The 15,685-nt window shown below is 43.0% G+C and overlaps 1 protein-coding gene across 1 annotated transcript in view; it reads left to right on the top strand.

Annotated features, from left to right (window-relative positions):
- The window catches only part of lrp5 (low density lipoprotein receptor-related protein 5), a 79,217-nt gene that overhangs the window by 27,184 nt on the left and 36,348 nt on the right, over window positions 1-15,685 (top strand). Inside the window, exons 8-11 of the mRNA XM_074677283.1 lie at window positions 4,288-4,376; window positions 4,491-4,709; window positions 6,520-6,608; window positions 8,198-8,369. Coding sequence (XP_074533384.1) covers window positions 4,288-4,376; window positions 4,491-4,709; window positions 6,520-6,608; window positions 8,198-8,369 — 569 coding nt within the window. The remainder of the gene's footprint in view (window positions 1-4,287; window positions 4,377-4,490; window positions 4,710-6,519; window positions 6,609-8,197; window positions 8,370-15,685) is intronic.

The raw sequence follows: 15,685 nt of genomic DNA, 5'->3' as shown, positions 1-15,685 counted from the left end.
ACCTGCACTTCAGGTCTAGCTGCTTATTTGGGTTTGCTCTGCTTCTTGTATGATCCCCACCTGATTCTCTACCAGCTCTCTACATGGGAAACACTGACTCAGACTTAAGTTTCACTTTCTTTTCTCCCTGTCCTCCTCTCTCCACCCTTCCTCTTCTCCCTCCTCAGCTGTGAGTGTTTCTACTCAGTCACAGCACACAGGCTGCTAATTAGATCCAAAACTATACTATCCCACCACTGGCTAACTCCATCACTTTCACTTTCTCCATCATGTTTCTGTCATGTTTGTGCTCATTGAGCGTGACTCCCGCCCCTGCTTTTTGGGGGTACATAGAACTGTGTGTCATCGCCCCAGAATGATGTCAAAGGTGCATTAAATGCGACCTGGCTGTTCAGACTGAGGGCGCATTCATAAAATTGGATATGTATCTGATTCAGTTCCACATTTGAAAGTGTCATGAATCTGACTTCAACAAATCACATTCAGTGTGACTTGTGTTGTTCAGATTGTTAAAAACAAAGCAGATATGGGCCACATTAAAGCCAAAAAATCAGATTCAAGTCACTTTGACCTGCAGTGTGAACAGTGCCAAAATATATGGTGTACTGACACGATCCAAAGTGAACATCATGGTGGAAACAGAGCTGAAGGCTGTAAAGATTTAAGTCCACAAATCAGTCCTGATCCTAATGCTCATGATGCATCAAGTATTCATCTGTACACTGGAGCAGTTCAAACAGAACAGCATCACCTGACTGTGGAAAAATTAATAAATAAAAAAAGAATTAAAAATAAAGCTTATTCTGAAGTGTTATATGCTGCAGTTCCTTGAGTTCCCACTTGAGGCTGGCTGTCGGAACACCAGAAACCACATACACACCCATTCAAAAAGCGTATCTTTACAGTAGAAATCAGCATGTTTAGAGCCTGGTTCACAAAATGATTTCAGTTTGAATAGATGGTTTTCCAAGAGGACACACTGATCACTGACGTTTTATAACTCAGCACTTCAGGAGATATGAAGATCACGAGTTTTGCTACATCAGGGACAGTTCAGCTGACCCACAGCTGGACATGCTACAGCTGTCAGGAGGCCAAAGGCTTTTCTCTTTACCCCTCACTAGATCGATTAAAAGTTCAGTTGAGTCAGCACTGGGTTCTTCAGCTATTATCTGACTTCCTGGACTTCACCTGCTTTCTCCTGCACCTGTTGAAACTGATTTTTAAGTCTTCTTCAGCAGATTCAGTGTGAGTAGGTCTATTAGTTTACTGCAGGTAGGTTTCCTGAAGAGAACTTGGTCATATGCTTTCCAATCTCCACCTCAGATTATGGTCATGAGGACTCAGTGTGAAGGAATGAAACTGGAGAGGTCTGCCTCAGCTCACAGCTGAAGGAGGATTTTCACCTGAAGAGCAACAAGAGAAATGTGTGACAGGAAGGAGGGCATCAGAAAAATGTGTTAAATGGTTATTTTAATAAAAGGGAGTGTCACCAGAGCACCCTCTCAGAATTTACTGTCAGACATCTTCTTCCTGATTGATGAAATCTGTAATCTTTGGGACTTCTGTGAAGTGTTTCAAAGAAGTGCTGGTGAAATGTTTGCTGCTGAGGTGTCTGTCTTTGGGTGATTTTATCTGGTTAGTGAGACAAAGGCGAGGGGAGAGGCAGACGGGGGAAAGAGGGAGAGAGACACTTTGAACTGCTCGAAATGTGAGCTCTTCACAGTCAGAGGTGTGAGAGAGACGCAGGGAAAAAAAACAGCTAATTGTCTCCCAGGAGGTGAGTTTGGCTCCTGTTAAATCTGAACCAACAGCCAAACAGAGGAGGATCCCTCAGGACGCAGAGCTCTTTGTTTCAGAGCGGGGCGAGAGATCGAACGCTTTTCACCAAAGATGGAGGAGCGTCTGTGACTCCATCATTCTAGGCGATGGTTTTCACGGAGCAGGTCTCCTGTGGGCTGTGTGGTGGTTGATGTGTCTTCATTCTCCTCTTAGACCAGGAATGAGAAGCACTGATGGACCATTTTTACTTCCTGTTCCAAACAAAAACACAACAGACTCTTCTTTATGACCATGCACAAACATGAGATATATTATTTAACAGCTGCTGTTTTCACTGCTCAGACATTTCAGCTGGTGAGGCAGGGTGTATGAATTCTATCGCTGGTATCTGCTTTCTTTAAGAAAACAACCTTCTGACTAATATATCAGATCATTTCACCTGCAACCACACGCTCGTTGGTGTGAGTCAAACAATTTGTGGCGTTTGTTTCAAAAAGAACCTCAAACCTAAAACATAACTTTACTTCTAATGTTCACACAAAGGGAAATAAATCCTCTCTGATCTGAGATCTGTTCACTTTAAGTCCCAAGACTCACTTTAACTAGTCTAGTAATTTTTTTTTATTTGCACACGTGTGCAAGTGCTGCTTTTGGTGACATAACTTGTATGACAGCTTTACATGTGTGACCCAGCGTTTTATCTTTGCCTAACTAGAGATGCTGGGTAGGAGAATTAGTAATGGGATACAAACTTATGAATTCTCCAGCCATGACTTCAGGACACCAAGCCAGATTTGAGCAAAAACAACTTTTTTTACAGCGGCTACAGCAACTTTCAAGGAACATGTCATCTATAAAAGTTTTTAAACTCATTGCATTGTGTGGAGGTAAAGAGATGTGCATTAATGTAGTGGGTCTCATCCATATCTGTCCAGTTTTAGACGGAAAACAAGGGAAATTTCCAGGTAAAATACGGCAAAAACAGACTTGACAGCTATAGTTTGTTCCCACTGTTAGCACTAACCTCTTGTGAACTGCCACCCAGGCTACTGCAAGTGGCAGAGTTCAGTTTGGAGAGGCAGGTTGATGTTTTTTTTTATTGATTGTATTATAATACAAGATTTTCACAGGAGAATAGTAATACGGGTGGTTTCTCATATCCGCTGCATTCCCTCCTCAGGCAGAGTGATATTAACTTTTAGGTCATTATTCACAAAAGCATTCTGGATAATAACTTGAAAGCTGCAGCTTCACTAAACAGCTTGGAGGGGCTAAGGTGTGTGGAAAATTAAGAGACAAAGTCCAGCAGCGGACCCCTGACTGCTGTAGTATTTGACCATTAGGACCAAAGGCAAGTGTTGATAGAAAGAAAAAAAGTTTTTGTAAAAAAAAAAAAAAGTAAACTACCGATAAAAACTCTGCCCTCCAGGGTAAAAAAATGCACGTTCTCAGTTCACACATTACCACAATGCACCTCAGTAGCAGAAACATGATGACATAGGCGGTTCTAACCCCAGGCAAACCCAAATCTCTTCATTGTCAAGGCAACAGGCATTACTGATTTATTTGGACAGAGATTTTTTAGTTGAAGCATATTTTGTAGTTGAGGCGATGCCAACATATAATTAAGAGTTATCACAACAACTTCAGTTACTTTGTCATATTGAAATTGAATAATATGCTGGAATAACAAATATGGAAAATCACATTTTATAGCACATCTTGGCAGATCTTAGTGCTAGAGTCTGACCTATATGGGATTTATTGGACCGATGCTGATACCGATACTGGGGGCAATAAGAAGCCGATATCCAGTATATTGGTTGATATATATATATATATATATATATATATATATATATATATATATATATATATATAACTCATTGATACATACAGGATAAATATTGTATATGAACACAAATTGTTACTAGCTATTGAAAAGTTCCATCTTCCATTTTATGCATGGGACTAAACTACATTTTAAATAACAATGTAGCTGCTTTCGAAACATGCAATAAATAAAATTACAACAAAATACATTGAAATATTTTCAAAAATTATTTCAACGAAGACATTAACTTGTGAATTTATAAGCCCAGGTTAATCCTCCATGGCATTATGAAGTGAGACGCTGTGTAGTAGCTTTATATAAATTAACACACAGGAGCAGGAGCAACAGAATTTCCGCGGAGCAAATTTTTTTTTTTAATTGGCTACATTTTGGCCGATGTTGATTAATCAGTGACAGGCCCTAATTAATCGGCCCGCCTGATTAATTGGTCGGGCTCTACTTAGTGTCTGATATTTTTTAGTCTGTGTCCTGTTTCTCCCAGAGTTCACTGACGTATGTTACCCAAGCAGAGTTTAACTTAAAGAAATATGACGTCTTTATTTAACAAACAACAGTTATCATCATCATCATCATCATCATCATCATCCTCTGCATAGAGGAAGATCAGAGCTCAGGCAGATTAATGAAGATCTCTGCTCTGATGGTTTCAGGTGCAGAGCAGGTTCTGCTACTGGCTCGAAGGACTGATCTGAGAAGAATCTCCCTGGACCTGCCAGACTTTACTGACATAGTCCTGCAGGTAGCACACACACACACACTCACAGACACACACACACGCACACACATTCACACACCCACACGCATACACACACCTGTGTTGTTGCTCTGCCTGATGGTCACTCTGCTGGTTCAGGTTGACGACATTCGTCACGCCATAGCTATAGACTACGACCCTGTGGAGGGTTACGTCTACTGGACTGACGACGAGGTTCGAGCCATCCGGCGATCCCACATTGATGGCAGCAATGCTGTGATGCTGGTCACCACTGAGATCAACCATCCTGATGGTATCGCCGTGGACTGGGTCGCCAGAAACCTGTACTGGACTGACACAGGAACTGACCGCATAGAGGTACATCTCAGAGACTTCACATGGGGGCTCGGCTCAACCAGGGGTTACCAGGACTGTGTGTTTCTGTGCTTGAGTTATGAATGTGGTCAGTTTGGCCTCAAAGAGAGAGAGGGGCTATGGCTCTATTTGTTTATCACAAACATTAACTGAAAAAGGTGAACCTGGTGTAGAAAACAAGGATGTCTGATCAGTAGAAATGACTTTAACACTAGAAGTCCCACAGCCCAGCCATTTGGCTTTTCTACCTTCCATGCCCAAGGGGCAGCCAAGTGGCTGGATTAGTCTGGAATCAACATCTCTACTTTAGGTGTGAACAGCCATCGGATCACCATTGTTTTGTAAATGAGGCAATTACTTTCTCCTGAACTACTGAAAAAGGAAAAGATGTTGCTATGCCTTTACCTAAATAAACCAATGTGTTGTACTGTTAGGAGAGAGAGTTAGAGGTTTAGTATAAATTGTTAATGACTTCATTTTATGTTCAACAAGCTATAATTAGTCCACTTTTGTGATCACGACAGAAAGTTATTTTCCCCTCCCTTCTCAGTATGAGGTCAACACAGTTTATGAATTTTATTTCTTGCTGAGATTTATTGCTGATGCACAGGTTGAGTAAATAAACTATCATCGGCTTTGAGTGAGCTTTTTATCCACTTCAGGTCCCTAGTTTAGCCATCAGTCACAGCCACACCCACCCTTCCACCTTACATCCAGTTGGCCTGCTTTTACATTTTCCATCCGTCTTTCTAACTATTTCTTTTCTTATTCTATTGTTTAAACCAGGATTTTCTGTGGCTCTCAGGAGTAAATGTCAAATGTGGGTAGATGAAGATAAACTTTATCCAGGCTACTCAAAGCACCCCATGTCAACTTTGCATGCTTGAGACACAACACTGTATTATAGTGAAAAAAACACTGGATCTTTTTCTTTTAATATGCGTGTGTGTGTGTGTGTGTGTGTGTGTGTGTGTGTGTGTGTGTGTGTGTGTGTGTGTGTGTGTGTGTGTGTGTGTGTGTGTGTGTGTGTGTGTGTGTGTGTGTGTGTGTGTCTGTCTGTATGCGTGTATGCGTGTGTTTGTGTGTGTGTGTGTGTGTGTGTGTGTGTGTGTGTGTGTGTGTGTGTGTGTGTGTGTGTGTGTGTGTGTGTGTGTGCATTTGTGAAATGTGAACCAACAGTTATACAAGCAGATATAATGTCAAAAAAAAAAAAATAGCAGCCATGCAAACAGTGGACCTGACGGGAGCTTGTGACAGAGGCAGTCAGTTCAGTTTAGGTTTCTTTTTGCAGCTTACAATGTTCACAGTTGCACAAAAGACTGCACACACATAAACAAAGTTCTATCAAGAAGAATATAGAGATAGTATAGCTATAAAAAAAAAACTTCAAAATAGATATAGTAAACTTAAACTAAACAGTCAACAGCTGTTTTGGACAAGGGCACTCTAATATGGGTTATGGAAGAAATATTTTTTCTAATTATATCAGAGATATTGACAGCTACACTTGCCTCACACTCCCATCAGCCCGATGCAAAAAGTTTCAGTAGATGTTGGAAGCTTCCAGGCTCTTTTCAGGCACACCCCTCCCCCCTGATCATGTATCACATCTGTGGACTGCCAATCTGTCAGGTAACGGCTGCATTTGCAAAACAATGGTGGCTAATTGAAGGCCGTTCAGTTGTACATTCGAACTGAGCAGCCTTTTGGCTGTCCTCTGGGCATTGCAGCAGGGGTAAGAAAACCCTGGGACTTCTAGTGTTAAATGCTGTTTTTTTGTTTCATGACTGTGTTCTGTCTATCGGTGTTTTAGGTCACCAGGCTGAACGGAACCTCCCGGAAAATTCTCATTTCAGAGAACCTGGACGAGCCCAGAGCCATCGTCCTGGACCCTGTTAATGGGTAGGTTTCTGCTGGTGGTTCAGCATGAGCACACCAGCTCTCAAACTCTGATTTTCTCTCTCGCTACAGATTAGAGCCCGACTGATATGGGATTTTTGGGGCCCATGCCGATACCGATACTGACGGCAAACAAAAGCCGATATCCAATATATAGGCCAATATCGGATATATTAACCGATACCCAATATATGGGCTGATTTATATAATAAATTTATTGAAATAGACAGGATATATACTGTATATAATCACAAATAATTATAATACCCATATGATTCAAGACAGAGACAGAACACTATTAAATTAAAACAAGGAACTTAAATTATAAAACTGTCAACATAAAAACTGTAGTGTAAACCAATGGTAAATAAGAACAAGCTGTAAACACAATAATAGATAAATAAGTCAAACTGTAAACACAGTCAGTATAAAAAATAATTAGAAATGTAAACACACAATGAACAACTTACACGACGTTAGAATGCCATATGATAGTCTTACATTAGATAATGGTGGACGTGTGAATTAACAGTAGCATTTATCTCTGTTTATCTCTCAAAAAAAGTAACTAACACAATGTTAAAACGTCATTCTGAAGTCTTACATTAGACAATGGTGGATGGAGAGGGCGGGCACTCAGGCAGTGTGTAGCCCAACACACAGACACACAGGAGCAGGAGCCACAGAATCTCCATGGAGCAAATTTTTTTTATAATTGGCTACATTTTGGCTGATGTTGATTAATCGGTGACAGGCAAAATCGGCCCGATTAATCAGCCCGACCGATTAATGGGTCGGTTTGATTGAAGAACTGAACGCACAAAGGAATGAACTTTACTCTCTCACACAAGATTCCTGCTCCATTCATCCAACATGGTATACATCTCCTTATTTATAAAATACCACAGAGAAAACAAAGTGCTAGCTTGATGCTAACATATATGGGAAATTGCATCGATATGGTAGGGGTCAGCATACATAGGTATAACTTCAGTTTTACAACAGAATTTCAACTTTAATTTTTCACAGAAACATATCGCAGTTACTCTCTGTAAACAACGCTGAAAACTCTAAATGTTAAAAAGCTAACAGGCAAGATCGAGGAAAGGGTATGTGCAGGCTCATGCCCGACTTTAGCGTAACAACGGCAAGCTCCATGTTTGAAACAACTCAAAACATTGCTACAAATTTTTTGAGACACCAGATGTTCTACTTTAGCCAATAACATATAACAAAACAATACATCAGCATCACGTCATGTGTGATTTTCACTTATTTTTATTTACATCCAGAAATATCCATATCCAGTGACCAATATCTGCTCAGATAAACTCACTAAAATGTTGTTGACACAGAAAACCTGGAAAGCTACTTTTTGAAGAGAGAAAATGGAACTGATGAGGGAATGGGACCAATAAGCAGAATTAATAAGGGTATTGGTATCAACAAAATCTTATCAATGCCCATCCCTATTCCACTTGACACAGTTTAACTTTACAAACCGTACATCTCAGAACTGTAATAAAGGCTTAGCCCCAAGTCATGACCCACCCCTGGTTACTATCTGCTCATCACCTTTCTCTCTTTGTCAGCTTCATGTACTGGACCGACTGGGGCGAGCATCCAAAGATCGAGCGGGCCAACTTGGATGGGACGGAGCGTGTGGTTCTGCTCAACAGCTCTCTGGGCTGGCCCAACGGACTGGCTATAGACCACATGGCGGGGAAGCTGTACTGGGGAGATGCTAAGACAGACAAGATCGAGGTAGGACCAGTTCATCACATGTGGACTTATTGGCTGTAGTAGTGTGAGTCTGTCCCAGAGGGGTCAAACAGAGTCCACTGGTCAGGGTCCAGCTGGACAGAGTCCTGTGGGGTGTTTGGTTGTTGTCTTCTGGTTTGATGAGATCTGGCTGGTCTTGCTCTGTTCTGCTCTGGAGGTTTTCCACTTCTTGTTCAGGGTCGACATACACTTGTCACCTGTTTCCACTTTGTCAGTGTGAGTGTTTCCATCGAAGAAGAGCCGGCCCGACATAAAACTGGTCCCAGAGCTTCACATGCTTTAATGTTTATGAGCAACAAGTCTGCAGGCTCTGATTTCACACAGCGACAGACGAGTTCAGCCTCCTGTTTCCTCTCTGGTAGAGATGGCTCATCAGTGGATCCTAAGGAAAGCTCTCAGCAGCTCTCTGTCAGAGTATTTCTCTTTTAAAGGGGAGAGGGTGGCCAGTGGTGTGGGATCACAGGATCAGACGAGAAATCCTGAGTTTACTCCAGAGTGTGGTGGACAACATGCTAACATTAACTCACTGTGCCTTTTGGAGGTTGATTTCAGGGTCTGCTTTCCTTAGTGCTGAGTCTGAGTGTGAACAGTCAGAGACTTCTATCTGTCTTCCTTCAGTGAACGAAGCTAAAACACAAACTGATCTTCAGTTTGATAAATAACAACACCACGATGCAGATCAGTCAAAAGTCAGGCTTTGTCAGGTCTGTCCTCAAGAGGGGAAGAAAACTACTTCAAATGATTGTAGGTCCTGATGCATTCAGGGACGTCAGGAAACACTAATTATTTTTAGTGACTCATCATCAACAGATCAGTGTGTCAATGTGAATGTTTGATCCTAAACACTGTTAGCTGCTCTTTGTGCAGATATCCTCCTCACATTACTCTGGATCCTGGTCCTCCTGATTTCGCTCTCCACACAGACTATTTCTCCTCCTGACACCTGATTGGCTGATGGCACCTTGGCCACGTTTCATCCTAAACTGCAAAAATGCACGTAACCCATGAGGAACTGGAAACACTGTAGTAAGCATGCCAGGCCTGTAGTTGGCGCTATAACTGTCTTGTCCAGGAGCAGCTTTTGGTAGATTTCCATTGAAGTAGAGTTGAGCTGATCATCTGGTGTATTGGTGAATGCTAAGAGCAGAAGTGAAGCAACAGATGCATATTTTGTTGAAAGACAGTAGATTTTCAAAAGTTTACATTGGCTAAAACGCTGTTACTGTGAAAACAAGAGGCCAAAACATGACAATACTTAACGTTTCGCTCTAAAACTGTTGTCGTCTAACAGCCCCACAGACCATGAACGGAAGATGCTTTTCATTAAAACAGCTGATAAGTCAGCGGAGATGCGTGTTGCAGTGCTGGTTTTGACAGACCTACTCTATCTTATCTGCACAGATCTTAAACTGTGTTCCTGTGTCGTGGCTATAAATCAGTAAATGTTCTGAACTTGTCTGATTTGTTCTTAAGGAGGTTTGCAGGCTCAGTCTGAGCAGCAGAGGAAACCCAGTGAATCAGGGCAGGGGGCTTTTGTTGTTGTGTTTGCCCTTCCCCCCTCTCACCCAGACTTCTGCAGCTCCTTTGGAGCAGGTGTTTCTTTTTTGCACTCTGTCCGTGTCAGACCAAACGTCCGTCTGTCTCTGTTTTCAACCCTCATCTGCTCCCCTCTTATTTTTATTCCTCTGTTTTCCTCCTCTCACTTTGTGTGCATGTGTTGCTCCTCAGAGTGCCTGTTATTGAATCTGGTTAGCGTCGTCTGCCTGTCGTTGCTGAGATTCGGTTGTTTGGCTGTCGTTGTGGCGTCTGCAGAATATCTCACAAGTTCACTCCAGTTAACATATTTTCATCGCAGCAGAGAGAGGAAGGGAGAGGAAGAGAGGGGAGAAGAACAAAAGAGGGAATGCCTGAGCTTTCTGGCTGAATGCTTACCAATTGAAAAAAGGTGGCTGCTCTCTCCCTCCCTCCCCCCTTCTCCTCCACCCCCCCTCCTCCACCCCCCCGTCAGGGTGAAAGGACCCACCTCAAAGGGCTTTTTCACGTTTCAGCCTTGTTTTCATCCTGTTGAAAAGAAGCTGCTGCTGGGTGTGAAGACATTTCCATTGTATATCCGCCTGTGTCCCGCGTGCATGCAGGCGTGTGCGTGCGCATGTGTGTGTATGTGTGTGTAGAAGCCTGATTTAGCTTTATGTCTAAGGAAACCATGCAGAAGTTGTTCAAATTGAACAAATTGTAGTTTAGTTTTAGGACATATATTCCGTGATCATGGTGTCTCACTCACAGAAAAGCAGAGAAGCAGAGGACAGCTGAGCGTCTGAGCTCTCTGTGTGGTTTAACCACTGGTTGAGTATAAATGTGGACGACCTGCCTCCTCCCATGATAAAATCTGTGGCCAAATAACGATCCCAATGGGCACTGGCACATCATTTTGGTGAGGTCTTCTTCTAACAGACCCACCTTCACCTTGTCTCTGAAGTGGTGTGTGTCTCCGAAGTGAGTCCAGTCCACAGCAGAACTGATCTTTGAAGCAGAAACTCATGGTTCTGTAGAGTTCAGTGACTCCTGTCTCAGTGTACATTATAGCTGCATTTCCACCAAGCAGTCCGGTTCGGTTCATCTTGGTATGACGTGCATTTTGTGATGTTTCCACTGACTTATCCCGGGACAGATCCCCCAAATAACTGAGAGATGTCCCGTCTGAAACAAAGATTGATTGCACTTTGTATCAAAGAGCTACATGCCAATCACAGAGAACAAAATGCTGCATGTCTTCCATAGTTGCTCTGTGTTTGTGTCGCGTTTTTCGTCTTCGCTGGATTTATTAGCGGGGTACACCGTGTGGCACTGCTATGGTGTCACATACATGCAGCCATCGGCATCCAGCTTATACACCGCCTACCACGAGGGGGTACAGTCAGCTGTGTGAACGCAAACAACACCAAGCTTAACCGAGACAAGCCGTACCAAACCCTACTGATCTGAACCCTACTGCTTGGTGGAAACTGAGCTTGTGTTTCCTCTCACTGTTCTTCCTTTGCTCTGGTAACCTGATGCACACAGCACTGTAGGAGCCTCATTGGTCCACTCAGCTGTTGGTCAAGATGTCACATCACATCCTGTCAATTTAAAGCACAAGAATCAAAGTCATCTTTACCAAAAAAAACAGAAGACAGAGATATAAACCAGCAGAATATGAGCGATTTTTACAGTTTGATCCATGTCCCATCTGTTAACATAGAGGGGGTGGGGCTTATCACTCGTACATCAGCAGAGGGAGCTCTAAATGTTTTGGCTTCTTTAAAGGGAGCTGTGTGCGAGTCTCTTCATCCTGGCAGACTACCTGCGCTTGTTTATATCTGGCACGCCATGCGCGACTGATAGCGGTGAACGCCTTGAAGCCAGCTGTGGCTCTGCAGCGGAGGTAGCACCGTTTTACGACACAATGAGAACTAGAGCCTTATGTACTGGTGTTTTTGTGTGAAGTAACGCGCTGAAAATTCTCTAAATAAAGCGTGAATGCAGACAGATATCAGATTTTTTTGGTGGGAGTCTGTTTATTTGTGTTTTTGGTCAAGTAAAATATGGCCCCGTCTGAGTGCAGAGGAAACCGGCAGAGGAGCAGGGAGGGGGTGTTTGGTGCGAGCGCTCTGGGCTTCTGCTGCACAAAAACACTGCTGTAGGGGTCATTTCTGCCCTAAACCTTGTGATAGGACCCAACTTGTTCCATCCCGGAGTATCACTGTAAGGCCACATTAAGGGAAATAAAGAAGTAAATTTACAAGATTAATTGACAGTAAATTGTGTTTCATATTGAACTGGCTCTAGTACCATGTTTACATGAATGTTATTACTGTGCATTCAATACTAAGCTATCAAAAAGGTACACAGGCTTATATGTTTTTACTTTCATTTGAAATATTTGCGTAAAGAGAAACACATATTTGAAAGTATGGAAATTGCCGAAAATAACCAAAAATGTCACACCCCCCTACCGTACCTTTACGGACCCCTTGTGGAAGGCCGCTAATGTAAATGATTTTGATGACCCTCTCCTCTCTCTTACCTCTTTGTCATATTTTATCAGTGCTGCAATTTTCAGATGTTTTATTGGAACTAGAACCTCTCTGCAGAGAGGACAAAGTCAGTTCTCCAGGTCTCAGGACGACTCGTTTAGAGAAAAACGCTTTTGTAGCTCTCAGACTACCTTTCTGTGATTGCAGAGAGGTGTGGATTTGTCACAGCAAAGTTCCACTGAAGAGTTACTGATTAGGGAAAGACAAATTTGTGAATATCCTTCTAACTTAATGAAGTTCTTTACAAAGCCCCAGTTTCTGAGCTAACTTTTCAGGGTCCTCATACTGATGACAGTGTGATGCTGCTGTGCTTAAGATAGTCTTCACAAAATGGTCCACACTCCTCATTTTATAGCCCATAGCTGTAGAGTAAAATAACCAGTTCATCCTCGCAAGTCAATGATTTTTTTTTCTCGTAACTTTTTTAGATTAATCATGTAAACTTACTTTTTTTTAAGTGGCCCATACCCTGTGCTGTATTCCCCTGATCTGTGCTGGGCCCGTGCTCTGAATGAATGCTGTGACTGAGTTTCTTATCATGTGAGCTGCTCCATGTTTTCAGATCCTTCATGGTCTGATCACAACACATGATGCTGGGCCAGTATTCAGAGCCTGAACCAATGGTCCTGTGTGGATAAGCAACGATGACATTTTTTCTTCATCCCAGTATTAATGTGCTGACAGTGTGTGTGTGTGTGTGCTATCTGATTTATTGTTACTGTTCATCTTTTACACACAGTGCTGTGTGTGTCAGAGCGCTGAAAGGTGCACAGCGCCCCTCTTTTTACCTTTAGAAAGAGAGAAAAGAGAGAGAATGATAAATGAGTAAGGAGGACTGAAGACTGGGACCAGGAGCGCTGGAGTAAAACTGGCTTTTATTTTGAAGGTAACACGGGCACGGCGAGCACAATCACACCCCGTGTTGATTTTTGTTTGGTTCAGGGTGGAAACAGAGAGAGACGACGTAACTGTGAGCCTCCTCACAGCGCTCTGTGGAGAGGGGCGTCTCTCCTCTCGCCTTGTGTTTTCAAGTATTTTTAAAGAAATCTGACTCCCCCTCTGCAGCCTCCCGCCCCTCCCCCTCCCTCCCCCTCCTCTATGGAAAAAAAACCCTCTGAAGTTACCGCACGGGCACCCTCCTTTTCAAGATGTGTGTGCATGTGTGTGTGTGTGAGAGGGAGACTCAGAGTTCACTGGTTTGACTGATGTGTTGCCTTCCTTGCAAACACACACACACACACACACACACACACACACACACACACACACACACACACACACACACACACACACACACACACACACACACACACAAAACGTCTGCTTTGTTGTGATTATGCAGATTGACTATGCGTAGTGCCATTCAATCACACTGTGGAGCCATATGGTAACACTTTTGTGAGTGTGTATATGTGTGTGTGTGTGTTAGTGTGTGTGTGTGTGAGCTGGGTCTTGGAGAGCTGGGAGGTGTCTGCTGGAATTTCCCCTCTGAAGGCCCTGCACCTTGTTTGAATAGCGACTCTCCTTACCTGGGCCTTGTTTCTGTAGCTGTGAAGTCTTACGACACACACTGAGTCAGTCAGTGTGAAGTTTCATAACACCTTTAATTTCAGCAGTGTTTCTGTTTTACCCTCACTGGCCCACACTGATCAGGCAGTGTTTTGTGCTGCTGTTAGTTTGTATCACTGTGTGCTCAGCCCAAAGACTGAGTTTGGTTTCTGACGTTCACAGACGAATCTGTCTTTGGACTCATACCTTTCTGACAGGTCAGGAACATCTAGGAGATCCCTCAGTAAACCAAACTCCCTCCTGACTGGGTTCACCTGTCCTCACCTGCTCTGTCTCTGTCTCTCTGTCTCTCAGCTGTGTTAATGTCTCCTCCCCTCCATGAACTGTGTGAAACCTCTGACCTGAGCCTTAGGTGTTTTCAACCAGAGGAAGCAGGGTCTAAATTTAGTTCTGGGGTGGTGAATTTACCCCTGAAAACAACCCTGCCTGGGTGGTAGTGCATTTCGAATCTTCAGGAACTTTGGGGGCGGGGCCTGCAAGTTGAATGTTCCTGATTGGTGGAACAGCCACAGTGCTTTTATTCCCGCTCCCTCAGTCACATTAAGCTGAGCTGTAGCTGTGATGGACTGGGTGTTGTAACCATAGACTGTAAAAGGAAATAGATGTATCTCATCACAAAAACTGCACCCCCTGGTGGCTGGCTGCAGTGTAGGTCAAAAACTCTGCCTCTCCAGTCATTCCAGATAGGCTGAGGTGGAACTTTAAAAAATAAAAACAACTGGTAGAAATGTTTCTCTCATCAATATGCTGTGGGGATGTGAAGATATTATTGGACTGTGTTGCGTTCAAGTCCTCTTTTTTCTGAAAAGTTTCTTTTTCATTAGAGGCTAAAAATGGGGTTTGACCAATAATCTGACCAGCTTTGTCTTTAGCTCAAGTCGTCAAATCCATCTGCAGTGCAATAAAGCAGAATCAAAACCAGCACAGGCTGAGTATCCTCCATGCTGACATGCTAACTGGCTCAATGCAGTGATGCACACATAAGTCAGGATGGAGTTACCTTTGCTTAAGCCCTTGGTCATTGTCTTCCTGCCCTCTACTGTTCTGCTGGTGTGTCACACTTACTTTTAGTTTTTCCTCTTTGCATCTCTTGACTGGTTCGCATCATCCTACTGGTTCTTCAGCCCAAAGCAGCACAGACTAACAAGGTTTCACAGGAACCATGCAGTTCCTGGGGATGTTTTACCAGGAACAAAAAGTTTCTGGATCTTCTGGTCAAAGAGAACTTTTTAATGACTTGTTAGCTGATAGCAGATCATGCCACTGAGTCACACTTTCACTGTCTGTAACAAGTTGCTGAAATCTGTCTGATGAGAGCGCTATGGAGCCAAAATGTTTCTTGGATTGAATGTCATGAAACAGGCTCAAAGGACGCTGAAATAAGAACATTGTGGATCAGTTCAAAGTCTGAACTCAGGATTTGTTGGATCTTCTGAGAGACAAGGAAAAGACACTATTAGAAATGCTTGGTCTGAGTGCTTATTAGAGCCTGACCGATATGGGATTTGGGGGCCGATGTCGATACCGATACTGGGGGCAAAAAGAAGCCGATATCCGATACATCGGCCGATATTCGATATATTGACTGATATCCGATATATGGGCTGATCTATGTAATAAATTCATTGATACACACAGGATAAATACTGTATATGA

The sequence above is a fragment of the Halichoeres trimaculatus genome, unplaced genomic scaffold (genome assembly GCF_033239565.1).
Source record: "Halichoeres trimaculatus isolate MK-OKI-2021-1 unplaced genomic scaffold, fHalTri1.1 fHalTri1_scaffold_10, whole genome shotgun sequence".
NCBI lineage: Eukaryota > Metazoa > Chordata > Actinopteri > Labriformes > Labridae > Halichoeres > Halichoeres trimaculatus.
This window is presented reverse-complemented; position numbering and strand designations above follow the sequence as displayed.